Source organism: Marmota monax, unplaced genomic scaffold (genome assembly GCF_021218885.2).
Source record: "Marmota monax isolate L192 unplaced genomic scaffold, Marmota_monax_Labrador192_F-V1.1 WCK01_AAM20220418_F8-fsc00023, whole genome shotgun sequence".
NCBI lineage: Eukaryota > Metazoa > Chordata > Mammalia > Rodentia > Sciuridae > Marmota > Marmota monax.
In genome coordinates, this window is record NW_026692907.1 from 3,735,143 (window position 1) to 3,752,809 (window position 17,667).

The following is a 17,667-nucleotide window of genomic DNA, read 5'->3' on the forward strand; positions in this document are numbered from 1 at the left end:
CTTCAAGGTACAGCTATGGTGAAGTACAAGTGTAAGGTGCATAAGGGACAGAGGCCAGAGAGGGATCTGGGCAGAGTTTAGGATGTCAAGTTACAGTCCTTGCAAAGAATTCAGTGGGCAGTGATGAGTGTGCAGTCAGATTGATTAGGAAGGGTCACCGGTCACAGGAAGGAGGAGGGCCCAGGGAGGTTGTTCAACATCGTTCGAGGGAGCAGAGAAGGCATGGTTGACAGGTGGCCAGGCAGACCCCGGAACCACTAGCGAGGTGGGCCAACAGAACTCGGAGTCTGGCATCTCTGGCAGGTCGCAGGGTGAGAGGCAGAGACGGGACAACTCCGAGCGCAGGCCCAGCTTTCAGCCCAATTAGGATTTGGGATTGTCTTTTACTCCCTATGAGCGTAAAGTGACGCTGTTTGGGGAGGGCGAGGCCGAAACCTGATCCTCCAGTCTCAGGGCTCCGTTAATGTTTAATCAGATAGGATCGTCCGATGGGGCTCCGGTGGCGTGATCTCCTGGACCGGGGCGTCAAGCACCCACACCCCAGAAAGTTTCCTCCCCGACGTCGAGGCACCCGTGGCTTCAGGCAGTCTCAACGCCACTCCCCTCTGGGTCCAAGCCTGTGGGAGGGATCCCTGCAGCCAGACTCCGACTGCCCGGGCGGGAAGTGACAGCCGCGAGCCCCAGCACTCTTGGCGCGCAGCTGGGTCCTGAGCTCCCGCTCACTCACGTCCTTCCTCCTTCCAAGAAGAGGATGCGGTCTCTTGGGTCTCCAGCAGTTGGAACGCAAATCGCCCTGATGGGCACCAGCAGCTCTACGCGGCCACGGTGGCCGCTGCCATCGCTGGTACTGCTGCTACTGCTCCTGGGCCCCGCGAACGCCCACGCCCAGGAGGACGAGGACGGCGACTATGAGGAGCTGGTACTCGCCTTTCCCTCGGAGGAGGACGGCCCCGCCGAATCGGCCCCGCACATGGCCACTGCCACCTTCCACCGTTGCGCCAAGGTGCGGGCGCTGGGGTGGGAGGCGGTGGCGAACTTGCCACCGGGACCTGTGGGGATGCCGCTTCTTCTCCTGCTCAGTTTCCCAGTGTAAGGGAGGGGCTGGAGTGAAGGTCTCAGAGAGTCTTCTGCTGGTCCTGTGATGGCTTGGCGCGGTCTGGGGAGGACAGGCTAGGTAGTTGGCGAAAGAGCACTGGCAGCGCTTGGGAACGCGCTGGAGCGTGCGGCTGCACGATGCGGTGGAAGGGTAGCGTGGATGCGGGGGACTGTCAGCCACGAGGTCGGCCGTGCAGCTCCAAGAGGTGAAGGAGTCAACACCGCAGCGCGCTTAGAATGGCCCGGGGTGCAGAGGAAGCAGGCTTATTCCTGTGCGTTCTGACTTGGTTCTGGGAGTCTCCCCAGAGGAGAGTGTTGAGGGTACTGGGGAGAGGGCATCATTTATATAGGGGTGGAGGATGGGGGCGGGAGGCAAGTCCTTGGTGCCTTAGAAGTCCAACTGAGGCACATTTTTTCAGCTAAAGAAAAGAACAAATTGAAGAGGAACTGGTCGCATTATTCTCGAGGTTGACGGGATCTTTGGTAGGAGGAAGGGCTTTCAGTACTGGGGACCTCGGCGGCTGGTGCGCCAGGCAGCCAGGACCCTGGAGCTGAGTCCTGCAGGCAGATGCGGGTCTCCTAGGGTGGGCGTGGCAGGTTCCTGAACTTTTGCTTGCCCTTGGCCTGTTTTGTAGGAAGCTCCTGCCTAGGGTGGGGCTGTTATAACCTTTCGAGGGTTCGGCTGAAGTAATGTTACCTGAGCTTTGAATCAGACGTGGGGTTATCCTTGGCTGCTTCTCTCTAGCTGTATGGAGCTTGGCAAAGTGCTTAAACTTGAGCCTCTATTAAAGGGGAAATGACAATCCTTTCTGAAAGGGATGAAGGGAAAGGAATTCTGGTGACCCCTGAATGACTCCTGGATGTAAGAACCAGAAGCACTTACTTGATGCAGGTAGTTATGTCCCTGGTTGCAGTGTGACCTGGCCACACCCTCCATGCACAGCTGGGTTGGTGGGTGGTGGGCAAATGAGGATTCTGTGCTCAAAGCTGCCTGGCCTGCTCTTCTGTGTGCTGGCATAGTGTCTGGCCTTCATTCAGTTCCCAGCACCCTCTTCTTTCCCCCTGATCCTTTCACCTGTAGAGAATATCCTGAGGCTGTGGTCTCTCCTACCCCCAAATAACTGTTCCGGCAGGAGTGAGTACCCCATCTTGGGAGGCCAGTGAAAGGAGGCTGGACAACCACCTGGCCACATGCTTGAGGCTGTTTCTTCCCTGGGGGAAGTTTGGAAAAGCTACTTTGTGAAGTTCACTTTTTCTTCCATGCAATGAATATTTCATGGGAATAGAATTTAAAATGAAAATGCTTTTGGCAGACAAAAGGATTTTAGGCCTATCCTTTATTTTCATCCTGAGAAACCGAGGCCCAGAATGGAGGTGCACCAACTCCCTGGTGCGTTGGAATGAGGCTTCCGAGAAATCTTGTTGAACTGTGCAGAGCGTCCTCCTGATTCACAACATTTTCATTTAGTGGCGAGCACCTTACATGGGTCTCTGACCATAAACAGGAGCTCAACAATGAAGGTGGCAGGAGAATTTTACTCTAAGGGAGGGAGCCGCATCAACAAGGTCCAGATATGGGAAAGGCAGAAGTGGAGCTTAAGGAAGCAGTAACATCTCCATCTCCTGAAGTATAAAGCATTCTGAAAACAATAGGTATTTTTTTTTAGATTTAGTTTTATATATTTAGAATTTTTAATTGGCATAGTTATTGTACATATTCATAGGGGTACAATGTGATATGTGGGTACTCGTAGGTAAAGTGCAATGATCAAACATTTAGCATTTATTTGTGGTGAAAAAATTCCAGATCCTCTCTTCTAGCTATTTTGAGATATGCCATTTATTATTGTTAACTAGAGTCACATAGCTTCAAAACTTTTTAAAGGTCCCTTGGATGTCCCATTTGCTTTATTTTCAGAAAAGTGTTCCCCATGGGCCTCGCTACTGGAGCATCCTGAGCCGTCTCTCCTCCTGTCCGTCCTGCTCTTTGCTTCCTCCCCAGGTTTTACTTCCAAAGCTGGTTGATCTTAGCTGTGACATTGTCATTTATCTCCTGCCACCTCACTTTTAAAAAAATCTTTCCTTTGACAGACTTTCTGGGTTCTTTTCTGCCTTTCATCTCTGAAAGCAAAAGGCATTTTGCAATCTATTCAGTGGTACATCCTAGCCTGAACCTGACACGAGATTATTCATGATCTTTGTTGATTCCACTTGTGCACAGATGCTACATTTGACTGTATAGAAGAAGGTGCAGACTCCTCGAAGCTGGCTCCCTGGTTACCCATTACTGACTTTTAAATCCAAATGAATTCTGATTCTTGAGACCCTTCTGGTCCTAAAACTTTGAATGAAGGGCTGTGGACTCTCCTCTGCTAGAGTGCATAGACAGAGATGCAGGCGGCAGGCTGCAGAGGTACGTTGAGACAGAGTGGCCAGGGAGGACATGGAGACTGAACTTTATTCATCAGTCTGTGGTGAACCATGGAAGCTTGCAGGTGTGTCTGCTTGAGACAAGTTATATCCGGCAAGATCAAGACCAAACAAATCTCTGACATTCTGCAGCCTTCTGCCTGCATTATACAAACTTCTTTCTTGGCCTTGACAGCAGGCCTGTTCCATAGGTATTGTGGTTCTTGTAATACAGAGGAGACATTGGAGGCTCAGAAAGGTTGAGTGACTTGCTCATGGCCACACAGCCAGTAAACCTTGGAGATGGGATTCAGGTCCACATTTTTCTGGCTCCAAAGCCCGTGGATATTCTCTTTTGCACTGCCTCTGAAGGGGAGTCATGGAGGTACTAGGATGGGGAGGAAGTGATTTTTTTCTGACAGGGGTACTAGGGAGGGAGTGTGACTGGGAAGGCTTCTGGGAGTGGCTGGCCTTTGGGCAGGGCTACCAGGAATGACCAGGCCTGGGTTGTCCCTAGAGAGGTTACAGAAGAGACTTTGTTGTTGAGTGTACCCCACAGTTCCCCTTTGTGCCTGACAAACTCTGAAGTGTATAAACTATGATAATGCTAAGAGTTGGCTTATATGTGGGTTTTGCTTTTCAGTCCTAATTTGGTAAATTCTGGTTATAGTTTACTACACTCCATTGTGATTCTTTTGTCATAATCCTAATTTGTAAACAGAGGGGGATAAGGTTAGGGCAGGGCTTGTTGGTATTTTTTTTTTAACTGGTGCTTTATAGATGAATGGAATTATGGCATTTGCTAGTAAATGGATGGAACTGGAGAATGTCATGCTAAATGAATTAAGCCAGACTCAGAAAATCAAGGGTTGAATGAAACCTTTTTGGCTAGAGCAAAATGAGGGGGGGGGAAGGGAGTGGGGCTCTGATAGCATAAAGATAAAGGGTAGCTCAGTCGAGCAGAAGGAGATTTTGGGGATTTTAATGTTATTAACGTTACCCTTCCTTGCTTGGGGCCAGGATGCCTGGAGGTTGCCGGGCACCTATGTGGTGGTGCTGGGGGAGGAAAGCCACCGATGGCAGACGGAGCGTGTGGCCCGACGTCTGCAGGCCCAGGCCGCCCGCCGGGGCTACCTCACTAAGGTCCTGCATCTCTTCCACGACCTCTTTCCCGGCTTCCTGGTGAAGATGAGCAGTGACCTGCTGGACCTGGTGAGTCACCCTCTCTGGGCATGGCACTTTCTGAAGGGGCTGGATGCCACTTGCATGTTGAGCATTGACATTAGTGTGCCCATTGCTAAAAATCGGGGGGAGACACAAGTAATTACTGAGTATATACCAAGTGTACCACTGGTACCAAGCCCCATGATTGCTGGCTCAATGGGTAGATGCCTTAGAAGCCTGGCCATCCCCAGTCCATCTGAATTTGAAATGAGAATTCCAAGGCTCATAAAGGACCACGCAGATAGCTAGGAGTTGGCTTCTATGTGGGTTAGCTGGTGTCTAACCTGGCAGTCTGCTGGCTGGAGGCCTTTGTGCTGAAGTATCTACTACTTGTCCCCTATAGGGACAAGGCCCTGGGACATTTGCTGGAGCCTCAACCATTTCATAAAAGCATATAAAAGGGGACTGGGGTTGTGGCTCAGAGCACTTGCCTGGCATGTGTGAGGCCCTGGGTTCAATCCTCAGATAAATAAATAAATAAAGTAAGAACTCCATTGGCAACTAAAAAATATTTTTTAAAAAGCATATAAAAGGGCTTGTATAAAATGACATGGGGACAGGTTTGATCAGGTGGTGCTGGCCAAATGGCTCTGAAGCAGAGTCCCCTGACCTTTGTCTTCTGCAGGCCCTGAGGTTGCCCCATGTTGAGTACATTGAGGAAGATTCCTCTGTGTTTGCCCAGAGCATCCCGTGGAACCTGGAGCGGATCATCCCTGCACACTACCAGGCCACGGAACAAAGAGCCCCCCGTAAGACCCCCGTTGTGCCTGGCCCTCCGCACCCTGTGCGAATGCCCTTGCTCTGTTGTGGTCTCTCTTCTTCTCAGAGGCTTGGGACTCAGCATACTCTGCTGATCTCTTCTGCTCTGGTTCCAATAGCTCCCTCTTGCTTTCTCTTCCTCCACCCAGAATGCAGGTGTTTTTCCTTAAGCGATGCTATCTCACCTTCTAGAAGCTCTTGTTCACCTCTCCTCTCCAAGGCTACACTTGTCTTGGGAAAGGCTACATCTGACCATGACTCATGGTGTCTGAATGCCCAGCCCTGCAGACAGGATCAGACCTCTGAGTGGGACAGACATGGCCCCGTCTGGACTGCCCCCACCTAGCTCTCGGTCTCCTCACCTGCCCATCCTGCCTTCAGCTCCATTAGACTGTCTGGGTCTCCCTGTGTGGGCCATGCCACATCCCCTGCAGGTCTTGCAGCCATGCTTCCTTCTGCCTGGTGCAGCCTGCCTATGAAGGGCGAGGAGGAGAGGCCAAGAAGAATGGCCTGGGTCGTGACAGGGCCCCATGGGGGACACTGAGTTGGGGAAGGCTGTAAATGCACCTGCTTAGGGGAGGAGATCAGTTCTAGTTGGACCTTGTTGAGTTTGAGGTGCCCATGGCCTGAGGTTGAGCTCTGTGGAGAGTCGGTACAACACGGAGTGAGGCCTCAGATCTCGGGGTGAGCACAGCTTCCACCCCTTCTCTGATAATTGCAGGTCTTTGGGAGCTGCTTCCCTCTCTGAGCCTCTTTTTCCTGATCTGTAAAATGGGCACAGTAACCTGTCCCTGTCCTCCTCTCAGGGTTGTTGTGAGGCTCCAGTGAGGTGAAGCATGTACCAATGCTTTGGGAACTGAAAGGTGCAGTGGCTTCTGAGTTGCTGTCCTTGTGACAGGTCAGGGGTTGTGCACAAGGTAGAGGGTGAGGAGATGGAGCACCTGACATGGGTGGCCGCTGCAGAGGTGGGGGCCTGGTCTGGGCAGACTGTAGCGGAAAGTGCCAGGTTGGTTTTGCAGGAGGAGCTGCCTGCCACCCAGGTGCACCTCTCCAGGTGAGTCCTAAGGCCCCCGGGATCCCAGGTCCACACCCAAGAGCCAGAGGGCAGAGAGGCCCCAGCCAAGCAGGAATGAGGGAAAGCTGTGCTCCTGAATAAGCTTCAAAGGATGCTGTCTCCAAATACCACAAACTAGAGGCATAGATGAGAGAGGTTTCTTCTCTACAGTCTCCTCCTGCCACAGGGTACAGTGGACAGTAGCATAGAGGATGGAGAGATGACAGCTGGGGCAAGCCCAGCTCTGGCAGTGTGGTATTGTATGGTGGGAAGACAGAGGAGGGGGGCTGACCTTGATTGAAATTAGTGTGGGATCTCAGAGAAGCCACTGAGATGCTCTGACACAGACTGAATGATACACACACTCAGAGCCTGTGAATGTGACCTTATTTGGAATAAAGGTCTAATTAGATGTAATTAAGGATATTGAGATGAGATCATCCTGGACTGTCCAGAAATTTCTCAATCCAGTGCCTTTCCTTGTAAAAAAGGCAGAAAGACAGTTGAGACATACAGAAGAGGAGGCCGTGTGGAGTGATGGCAGAGACTGGAGGGATGTGACCACAAGCCAAGGAATGCTAGTAGCCACTAGGAATTGGAAGAGGCTCCCTATTGCCTTTGCAGGGAGTATGGCCTGGTCAACCCCTTGGTCTTGAACTTCTGGCCTCTGTATCTGTGACAGAATGTCTATTGTAAGCCACTGGGTTTGGGGTAATTTGTTACAGCAGCTCTACATAACTAATACACATTTTGGTCCTGTCATGAGATGTGACATCATGTCACATTGAAAATGAAGCATTTTCAGTGGGTCACCATGGCAGCCTTAGAAGAAGGTTGTAACAGAGAATGCACAGACCTGGTGCCAAGAGGCACAGATTCATGCAGCCTCTCCCAACCTCCGTTTCCTCAGTGACATGAGCTGGCCAGCTCAGGTGGACCTGATTTTCTTCTTGAACTCTTCAACTGGATCAGTGGCCTTTCAAAGGCTATAAATATGGGCTTGGTTTATTTACACTATCATATTTATTGTGTTTTGAATGCCCTTTTTGTTAGTGTTATGGAGTCAGAGACCTTGGTTCACTTCCTGTCTCTGTCATTTGCCAGCTACTTGGCCTTGGACAGTTCTATGCCTTTCTATGCCTTACTGTATCCGTCTTATAAAATAAAGACTTAACAGCACATAGCCTGAATTTTTGTAAGATTAAACGAATTTATGTATTCACGGTGCTTACAGCAGGACTTGGGATGTGGTAGACAGTTTGTGTGCAGTAGTTATAACATTGACCTCATGGGTATCCTCTCCCACAAACGCTGCCTTGGAAAGATGGAGGTGGCCTGGTGGAGGTTTATCTCTTGGACACCAGCATCCAGAGCAGCCACCGGGAAATCGAGGGCAGGGTCACTGTCACCGACTTTGAGAATGTACCTGAGGAGGATGGGACACGCTTTCACAGACAGGTGAGCATGACCCTCAGGTGGGAAGGCTGCCCCCATCTCTCACTCCCCTCCTGGAGCTGGTGGGGACCACCCCCTCCCTGGAGCATTGCGTCTGCATAACCCAGCAGCCACTGTCCCTTCTTTACTGTTGGGTGTGGGGAGAGGGTGTCAGTCTATCCACCCACCACGGATGTATCATGGGCTGGGTGGGCTTTCTCACGTGGTCCTTGTGTTGGTTGAGCAGGCTAGCAAGTGCGACAGCCACGGCACTCACCTGGCAGGGGTGGTCAGCGGCCGGGATGCTGGTGTGGCCAAGGGCGCCAACCTGCGCAGCCTGCGCGTGCTCAACTGCCAGGGGAGGGGCACTGTCAGCAGCACCCTCATAGGTGAGTGGCAGCCCTTGACAGCACTGGTCTCTCTCCATCTGGACCTGGTGTGGGAGGGGGTAGGTTAAGCCAGAGAGCACTAATTTCCCTGACTGAGAAGGCTGAGGCCACCTCCGCCATGGAGGTCCAGAGTGTTAGAGAGGGCAGGGCCCCAAGGCCACAAGTGCAAATGGAGGTCACTGAGGTCAAGAGGGCAGAGGCTCTGCCAAGCGGGTGCTCTTCCCACGATTCCTCACTGTCTGCCTTTCCAACTCCTGTGAAATTGGAGTTGTCACTTTATCTTGGATTCAGATGAACCCTGAGGTAATCGAAACAAGCTTTCTCCATCTTCCGCTTGCTTCCCTCACTGGCTTCCATGACTGACTAGGCAGGCCCGGCAGGTCACCCTGGCCAGGCAGACTTGGTGGAGGAAATGACGGGGCCTTTTCCAGACTCTGGCAGCTTCCTTCATCCAGTCCACCTGGTGGCATCTAGGACATCTAGCCGAAAGCTAACACTCTAAGCCCCTGCCCCAAGCCTTCATGACTGACCCCCTGAGCCTGGGGGGCTCTGGCTCGCCATTATCCTGTTGAGCCCACATACTGAGCAAAGGACTTCATATAGCAGGCCCTGAGACTGGCATGTGACACCTGTTAAACCATTTGTCCAACCCGCCAGAGACGGGTGCCTTGCTCGGGTGACACAGCTAGAGTCCGTGATCTCACTGGAGAAAGGGCTGGCTCTGGGCAGTGGCTTGACCCCCACTGGCTCTCAGCTGGCAGAGGGAGCCCCAGCTGTGTGGCTCAGGAGCCTGTCTGTGCCTATGAGCTCTGCCCTCCTTCCAGAGACCTCACTCAGTCTTTTCTGACCGTCTTCTAACAAATTGGAGGGGGTCTTCCTATAGGCTGGCGGTCATCTGCTCAAAGTAAACAAATAAATGGCTTAGATGTCAGTCATATAAAAAAACTGCCTTCACAGCAGCATTTAGACTAGAGCGTGATCAAACTCAGGATCAAACTTTGTGCCAAACTCAGGGCACAAAGGTGACACAAAATGAAACATCATCCTGTGCCCCTGTGGGAAGGAGGTGCAGGGGGCAAGCACAGCTCCCCAGGAGGTGACTGGGCTTTGTTCTCTCAGGCCTGGAGTTTATTCGGAAAAGCCAGCTGGCCCAGACCGTGGGACCGCTGGTGGTGCTGCTGCCCCTAGTGGGTGGCTACAGCCGGGTCCTCAATGCTGCCTGCCAGCACCTGGCAAGGACTGGAGCGGTGCTGGTGGCGGCTGCGGGCAACTTCCGGGACGACGCCTGCCTTTACTCCCCAGCCTCAGCTCCAGAGGTAGGTGCCAATGCGGCTGCCCCCCAGGAAGGAGGGGAAGCAGGCAGGCCCCGGGGTTTCACGTGGGGTGTTGCTGGAGGCTGAGCTGCTGCAGCTTTGGAGGAAGTTGTCAGCCCCTGAGTGCAAAAGCCAGGGAGGGGGCTGCACCTCTGCTGTGCCAGAGTCTGGAAGGAGCAGCACCCCAACTCTCCCTCCCCATGTAGCCACACCCCCTGTCCTCTCCTGGCCATTTTCTGCCTGAAAGTTTTCTGAATGCCCTGCCCCTTTCCTCCTCCCAAGGACCTGGGGCTCCTCTCTTCTTCCCTGGGGTGGACAGAATGGCTTCCTCAGGCTTCTCCCACCTTCCCCTGCTTTCCCTCCCAGGCTACCCTATGAGGGCCCTGGGGCTCCACCTAAAGCACAAGCCAACCCACCCCTTTCTCCTGTCCAGCACCCCCAAGGCCTCCCCACTGGCCATGCCTCCCCAAAGCCCCTGCCCCAAGCCTTCATGACTGACCCCCTTTGCAAGGCTAATGAGATTGGGAGCCATGGAAGGTCCAAAGCCACTCATGTGAGGAACGTCCTGAGCCCTGCTGTGTGTCTGTTGCTATTACAGGCCTGTTCCAGGCAGGGGGGCATGTGAACACTTCTGCTCCTCTGGAGGAGCTGACAGTGTTGGGGGGGCACCTTGTCCTTCATCTGAGTAGCACTTGCAGGACACTCACCATGTGTCAGGCTGTCTGGGTGCTGGGGATACCAAAGGAAAGGACTCTTGTTCCACTTGGGGGGCTTCATGGTCTAGCATGGGGCCTGGGGGGTGGTGCAGGTATAGTCCTGGTAGTATGACCTGGGCCTTCTCTAGCCCAGCAGAGCCTTCCCCAGGTGCTGAATTCAAAATTGCCTAAAACCCAGCACAGTATCTCCGCCTTACTGCGCTGGATTTCCCCATAAGGTTTATAATTGCCGAAGGGCATGGGGTGGTTTCCTGTTTACTGTCCGTCTCCCCACCAGGATGAAAGTTCCACAGAGGCATCAGGAATGATGCTGGGCATATGGTTGACTATTTTCTCTTTCACCCAACTCCTCATCTTTCCAGGTCATCACAGTTGGGGCCACCAATGCCCAGGACCAGCCAATGACCCTGGGGACCTTGGGGACCAACTTTGGCCGCTGTGTGGACCTCTTTGCCCCGGGAGAGGACATTATTGGTGCCTCCAGTGACTGTAGCACTTGCTTTGTGTCACAGAGTGGGACATCACAGGCTGCTGCCCATGTGGCTGGTGAGTCACCCCCTGTCATCCTGGCGACCATGATGCTAACAGCCCCTTGGGCAGGCAGATAGGCTCTGTGCTAGGACCTCTGAGTGCCAGGCTCTGTGCTGGAGGACCAAACACAAGGAAGACCTGAGGGGCCTGTGTTAGTTGGCTTCCTATTACTGTGACAAAACACTTGGGTGATCAACTTAAAGGAGGAAAGTTCTATTTCAACTCATGGTTTCAGGCCATAGTCTTGGCCTCATTTTCTCTGGGTCTTTGGTGAGGCAGAACATCCTGGTGGAGAGTGTGTGGTGGAACAAGTTGCTCATAGTGACTGGAGAGAGACAAGAAGAGGCCAGGGTTCCAACATCCCCTTTAAGGTCATGCGCCCAGTGACTTATTTCCACTAGGTCCCCTCTCCTAAAGGTTCCACCACCTTCCAATATTTCCACAGGTTGGAAACCCAACCTTGAACATTTGGGCTTTTGGGGAACATTCCAAGCCTAGTCCAGCATGTTAGTCAGTTTTTCATTGTTGTGACAAACATCTTTAAAAACAAACACAAACAAAAAAACCTTAGAGGAGGAAAGATTTGTTTTTGGTGCATGGTTTCCGAGATTTCAGTTCATGGTTGGCCAGCTCCACTGTCCTGGGCCTGAGGTGAGGCAGGACTTCATGGTAGAAAGGTGTACTGGAGCAAAGCTTCTCAATTCATGGCCACCAGGAAGCAAAGATAGAAGGAGCTGGGGACAAGATGCACCCTTCCAAGGCATGCTCCCAGTGACTGATTTTCTCCAACCATGCCCTACTGCTTACAATTTCTATCACCTCGCAAGAGTCCCTTCAGCTACCAATGGATTAATCCACTGATGAGATTAGAGTCCTCTCCACAGCCCCCGCCTCTGAACACTGCTGCATTGGGAGCCAAGCCTTCAATACATGAGCCTTTGGGGGACATTCCAGATACAAACCATAATGACTAGACATGGTAGTGCACAATCTGAAATCCCAGTTACTCAGGAGACTGAGGCTGGAGGATCTCAAGTTCTAGGCCAGCCTGGGCAACTTAGTGAGACCTTATTCCAAAATAAAAAATTTAAAAGAGGGCCAGGAATGGCAGAGTGCTTGCTAGTATGTGCCAAGCCTTGGGTTTGATCCCTAGTTCTACCCACCACCTCCCCCCCAAAAAAAAGAAGAAAGAAAGAAAGAAAAAATCCAAACTGTAACAGTGCCCTCAAGAACACTCAGTCTAATAGGTTAGGCAGATGATAAACAAAAGGAACACAAAGTATTCAGAGCTCTGTCAGAGGGAACCCAGAGGAGGCACCTGTACAGCCTGAGGGGTCAGGGAAGGCTTCTTGGAGAAGGGACATTTGATTTATGGTTTCGTGGATGCACAGAAGTTCTCCTGAACATCAATCACCAAGACCCAGCGGCAGACAAGCAGATCATCTGCCTGATTTCACTAAGCCGGGGATTGCATGTGGCTTAACTTCAGGAAGAACAGCTTGGTTGTTTTTGTGTCTGTCTGTGCATGTGCACCCTAGCAGGAGTGCCTGGCTGGGAAGGAAGGCCAGACCACGATATCTCCTCCTCCCCCCGGCCCCACCAGGCATTGTGACCATGATGCTGACAGCTGAGCCCGAGCTGACCCTGGCCGAGCTGAGGCAGAGACTGATCCGCTTCTCTGCTAAAGATGTCATCAACAAGGCCTGGTTCCCTGAGGACCAGCGGGTACTGACTCCTAACCTGGTGGCTGCACTGCCCCCCAGCACCCATTCAGCAGGTAAGCAAGATAGCAGGATGGGCAGAGTCTGGCCTGGGACTGAGAGGCCTGTGTGACCTTGGCAAGTCTCCCCTCTGTTTGGTGTCTGCAAGGAGGAATGTGCCACCTCGAGAGGGGACTGGACTTGGATAAGGCTTTGCAATATTTTTATAGGGGGTTTTATGGGAGAAGTTCAGTGTGTTCTTTCAGCCCACCCCCCACCTCCGGTGAACTAAAGCTTTTTCTAGCACCCCCTGGTGGATGCTCCTCCATCCCTGAACCACTCCCTCACCTTGGGTCTTGTTGCAGGAGGACAGCTTTACTGCAGGACGGTGTGGTCGGCACACTCAGGGCCCACGCGGACAGCCACAGCCGTGGCCCACTGTGCCCCAGGCGAGGAGCTGCTGGGATGCTCCAGTTTCTCCAGCAGCGGGAAGCGGCGGGGCGAGCACATCGAGGTGACCTTACCCCTCTGTGTGTGTGTGTGTGTTTTCATGGGAAGCAGGGTTCTCACTTCTAGGACCTGATCAGCCCCCAGCCCTAGTGACTGGACCCCAGTCTCCACCTGCTGGTTGAAAAGTGTTGACCAGTGCAGGGGTGGGGGGCTGCTGGTGCACATAGCTAGAGGGCTTCCTGGAAGAGTGTAGGACATCCTGTGCCCGCCTGGTGCAGGGGAGGACAGTGACTTCCCTGGATCCAGCATCCCCAGGGCCCTTTTACCCAGAGGGTCCCTGGTTCTGGGAGTTGAGGAATCTTCATCATGCAAATGGATCGGTGCTGATGCTTCAGGGGGTGACACATGAACTCTTACCACTGTGTTTGGAGGGCAGGGCTGTGCCTGGCTGGGAGGGTGGGGGTCACTAGGCACTTGTAGCCCAGGAGATTGGTTGGCTGTGAGTGCTGGCTTAGGGGCCAGGTGGGTTAAGGGAGAGGGGTGGGTCCTTGTGTCAGTGTCTTAGATTTCATGTATCTTCATTTTGAGGTCACGGTCAGTTTCTGGAAGAACTTTATAAAACACACAGCTGCCCATTGGCAGAAGAGTCTGCCTTTGGCAGGAGTGAGCTCCTTGTCCCCAGAGGAGTGAGAACCAGAATGTATTGAAGATTCCAAAGGCTTGGACTGGGTGCTTGGGTCGATGCCTTCTGGCCCCAGCATCTGGTGTTTCCCAGGCTATTTCTAAAGTGGGTTCCTCTTTCTGTCTTTGGTCCTCAGACCCGAGGGAGCCAGCATGTCTGTCTGGCCCTTAACGCTTTTGGAGGTGAGGGTGTCTACGCCGTTGCCAGATGCTGCCTGCTACCCCAGTCCAACTGCAGTGTCCACACAGCTCCTCCAGCCAGGGCGGATAAGGAGACCCGTGTCCACTGCCACCAACAGGGCCAAGTCCTCACAGGTAGGAGACTGGGCCCTGCCTTGGGGTGAGGAGGAGTCCCTGTCTCCTGACATGGCCAGCCTCTGCATGGTCCTCAGGAGTACGAATGGTCAGACCTCTGGAGCCTGAGTGCTACTTGCAAACTCCCCTTCTGCCACCTGCACAGTGTGACCCCAGCAGGCCACTCTCTCTGTTTCAGCTTTCCTCTGCATAAGAGGGTAGCACCTACTCCATGGCTGTGATGAGAAGGGTGGAATTTGGAACAGGGGCCTGCAGCTCTGTGTGCCCTTCACCAAGGCAGCCCAGGGCAGCAGGTGCAGGGTAGAGCAGGCTCCGGGGCCTGGAATGAACCTGAGAATTCCACTCTCCTGCTCAATAGTTGGGCAAGTAAATCAATAGCTCTGTGCTTTACTTTCCTCATCAGTAAATTGGAGAGGATGGGTGCTATGCACTGAGCCTGATGCTGGGATTGTATACATTCCAGCTGTTGTTATTATTGTTTATTTTCACATTTTTAATTGCTGCCTTATAGTTGTATGTAATGATGGGATTCATTGTAATGATGAATGTCACACATTCATACATGCACACAATATAACAATGGAACAATAATAATGCCCTTTACTGATCTCCCTTTGATTTTTAGGAGACCCACCCCTGACTTTCTTTTCCTTCTTCCTCTCTAGCTTCTGTAAATGAGAGAAAACATTCCACCCTTAACCTTCTGAGTTTGACTTATTTCACTTAAGATGATGGTCTCTAGTTCCTTCCATTTTCCTACAAATGCCATGGTGTCATTTTTCTTTGTGTCTGAATAAAACTCCATTGTGAACATATACACCACATTTTCTTTATCCATTCAGACAATGATGGACACCTAGGCTGGTTCCATAATTGGGCTCTTGTGAATTGTGCTGCTATAAACATGACTATGCATGGATCACTATACATGATGACTTTGATTCTTCAGGATAAATACCGAGGAGTGGGACAGCTGGGTCGTAGGGTGGTTCCATGCCTAGCCTTTTGAGGAAACTCCATACTGATTTCCATGGAGATTGTACAGTCCCACCAACAGTGTAAAAGTGTTCCCTTTTCTCCACATCCTCTCCAGCATTTATTATTATTTGTGTTCTTGATGACTGCCATTCTGACTGGTGTGAGATGAAATCTCAGCGTAGTTTTGATTTGCATTGCTCTAATTGTTGATGATGTAGAACATTTTTTCATGTATTCGTTGGCCATTTGTATTTCTTCTTTTGAGAAGTGTCTGTTTAGTTCATTTGTTTATTAATTGGGTTATGTGACCTTTTGATGTGAAGTTTTTTGAGTTCTTTGTATATCCTAGATATTACTCCTCTGTCAGAAGAGTAGCTAGGAAGATTTTCTCCCACTCTGTAGGTTCTCTCTTTGCATTCCTACTTGTTTCCTTTGCTGTGCAGAAGCTTTTTAACTTGATGCCACTCCATATATTAACTCCTGGCATTATCGCCTGAGCTGTAGGGGTCCTATGGAGAGGGTTGTTGCCTGTGCCTAAATGCTGGAATGTTGACCCTAAGATTTCTTCTAGGAGTTGCATAGTTTCTGATCTAATTCCTAGTTCTGTGATCCATTTTGAGTTGATTTTTGTGTGGGGTATAAGGACTTAGTTTCATTTTTCTACATATGTATAACCAGTTTCCCAACACCATTTGTTAAATTGTCTTTTCTCCAAGGCATGTTTTTGGCAATTTTGTCAAGGATCAGATGACTGTTTGTCTCTGTGTCTTCTCTTCTGTACCATTGGTCTATGTGACTGCTTTTATGACAGTACCATGTAGTTTTTGTCACTATAGCTCTTTGGTATAATTTGAAGTCAGGTATTGTGATGCCTCCAGCATTGCTTTTTGTGGCTTAGAATTTCTTTGGCTCTTCTGGGTCATTTATTCTGCCAAATGAATTTTAGGACTGTTTTTTCAAGTTCTGTGAAGAATGTCATTGGTACTTTGATGGGGATTACATTGAATCTGTATCGTGCTTTTGGTTGTGTGGCCATTTTAACAATATTATTTCTTCCTATCCAGGAACATGGAACGTTTCCATCTTCTAAGGTCTTCTTTAATTTCTTCCTTCAATGTTCTGTAGTTTTCATTATAGAAGTGTTTCATCTCCTTGTTTGGATTTATTCGTAGTTTTTTGGTGTGTTTTTTTGAGGCGTTTGGGAATAGAATTATTTTCTTCATTTCTTTCTCAGCAGATTCATTGTTTACATAAAGGAAAGCTATTGATTTTTGTATGTTGATTTTGTAAGCAGCTCCTTTGCCAAATTTGTTAATTAGCTGGCAGCAGTCTTTTGGTGGAGTTCTTTGAATCTTCTACGTGTAGGATCATATCATTTGCAAAAAGTGATAATTTGACTTCTTTCTTTCCTTTTTATAAAATCCATTTTCTGTTTTTTCTCTTGCCTAATTGCTCTGGCTAGAATTTCTAGCACTACATTAAACAGGAGTGGACATCCTGTTAATCCCAGATTTTAAAGGAAATGCTTTCAGGTTTCCCCCATGTATTATGTTTTAGTCAGCTTTTTCCCTGATGTGACTAAAAGATCTGACAAGAACAACTGCAGAGTAGGAAAAGTTTATTTGGAGACTCACGGTTTCAGAGGTCTCCATCTATAGAAGGCCTGCTCAATTCCTCAGAGCTCAAGGAGAGGTAGAAAATCATGGTAGGGGGCTGGGGATGTGGCTCAAGCGGTAGCGTGCTCCCCTGGCATGCGTGTGGCCCAGGTTCGATCCTCAGCACCACATACAAACAAAGATGTTGTGCCCGCCGAAAACTAAATAATAATAATAATAAATATTTTTTAAAAAGAAAATCATGGTAGGATAGTGGTGGAGGGAAGAAGCTCACATGATGATCAGGAAGCAGAGAAAAAGTCTCCACTCAACAGGTATAAAATATATACCCCAAAGGCACACCCCTAGTGACCCACCTCCTCCAGGCACAACCTACCCACTTTCAGTTACCACTCAGTTAATCTACACCAGGGGATTAATTCAATGATTGGTTAAGGCTCTCATAACCTAATCATTTCTCCTCTACACCTTCTTGCACTTTCTCACACAGGAGCTTTTAGGGGGATATCTTACATCCAAACCATAACATTCCACCCCTGACCCCAAAAGCCCATGACCATCTCACAATACAAAATACATTTTGTCCATTTCCAAGAGTCCCCATAGTCTGAACAGTTCCAAGATTGCCTAAAAGTTCAAATCCATAGTCTCTTCTGAGACTCAGGACAAGCTTGCATGATGAACTCCTGTATAAATCAAAAGCTACTTACAAGTATCCAATAGATACAGGTACAGAATAAACATTTCCATGCCGAAAAATAGGGGCATAGAAAGAAGGATGGGAGCAAAGCAAGACTGAAATCCAGCTGGGAAAACAAGTCCTGTAGCTTCATGTCCAGCATCTGGGACACATGGCATGGAGATGTTCTGTTCAAAGGACTTGCTCCTGCAGCCATGTTGGTTGCAGCCCAAGTGGCTTTTCTGTTGGCTTGTCTCTGGTCAATTTCTGACACTGCTGTACTCTGTCTGGCCTCCCAGGCCTTCCTTTGAAATCTTGATGGAA

At 50.4% G+C, this 17,667-nt stretch overlaps 1 protein-coding gene across 1 annotated transcript in view; it reads left to right on the forward strand.

Annotated features, from left to right (window-relative positions):
* The first annotated feature begins 528 nt into the window (after positions 1-528).
* The window catches only part of Pcsk9 (proprotein convertase subtilisin/kexin type 9), a 29,095-nt gene continuing 11,956 nt past the window's right edge, over positions 529-17,667 (forward strand). The window contains exons 1-10 of the mRNA XM_046451070.2: positions 529-1,003; positions 4,525-4,716; positions 5,354-5,477; positions 7,866-7,999; positions 8,223-8,364; positions 9,484-9,680; positions 10,756-10,939; positions 12,528-12,701; positions 12,990-13,138; positions 13,893-14,070. Of these exons, the coding sequence (XP_046307026.1) occupies positions 752-1,003; positions 4,525-4,716; positions 5,354-5,477; positions 7,866-7,999; positions 8,223-8,364; positions 9,484-9,680; positions 10,756-10,939; positions 12,528-12,701; positions 12,990-13,138; positions 13,893-14,070 (1,726 nt within the window). The 5' untranslated portion in view covers positions 529-751. The remainder of the gene's footprint in view (positions 1,004-4,524; positions 4,717-5,353; positions 5,478-7,865; positions 8,000-8,222; positions 8,365-9,483; positions 9,681-10,755; positions 10,940-12,527; positions 12,702-12,989; positions 13,139-13,892; positions 14,071-17,667) is intronic.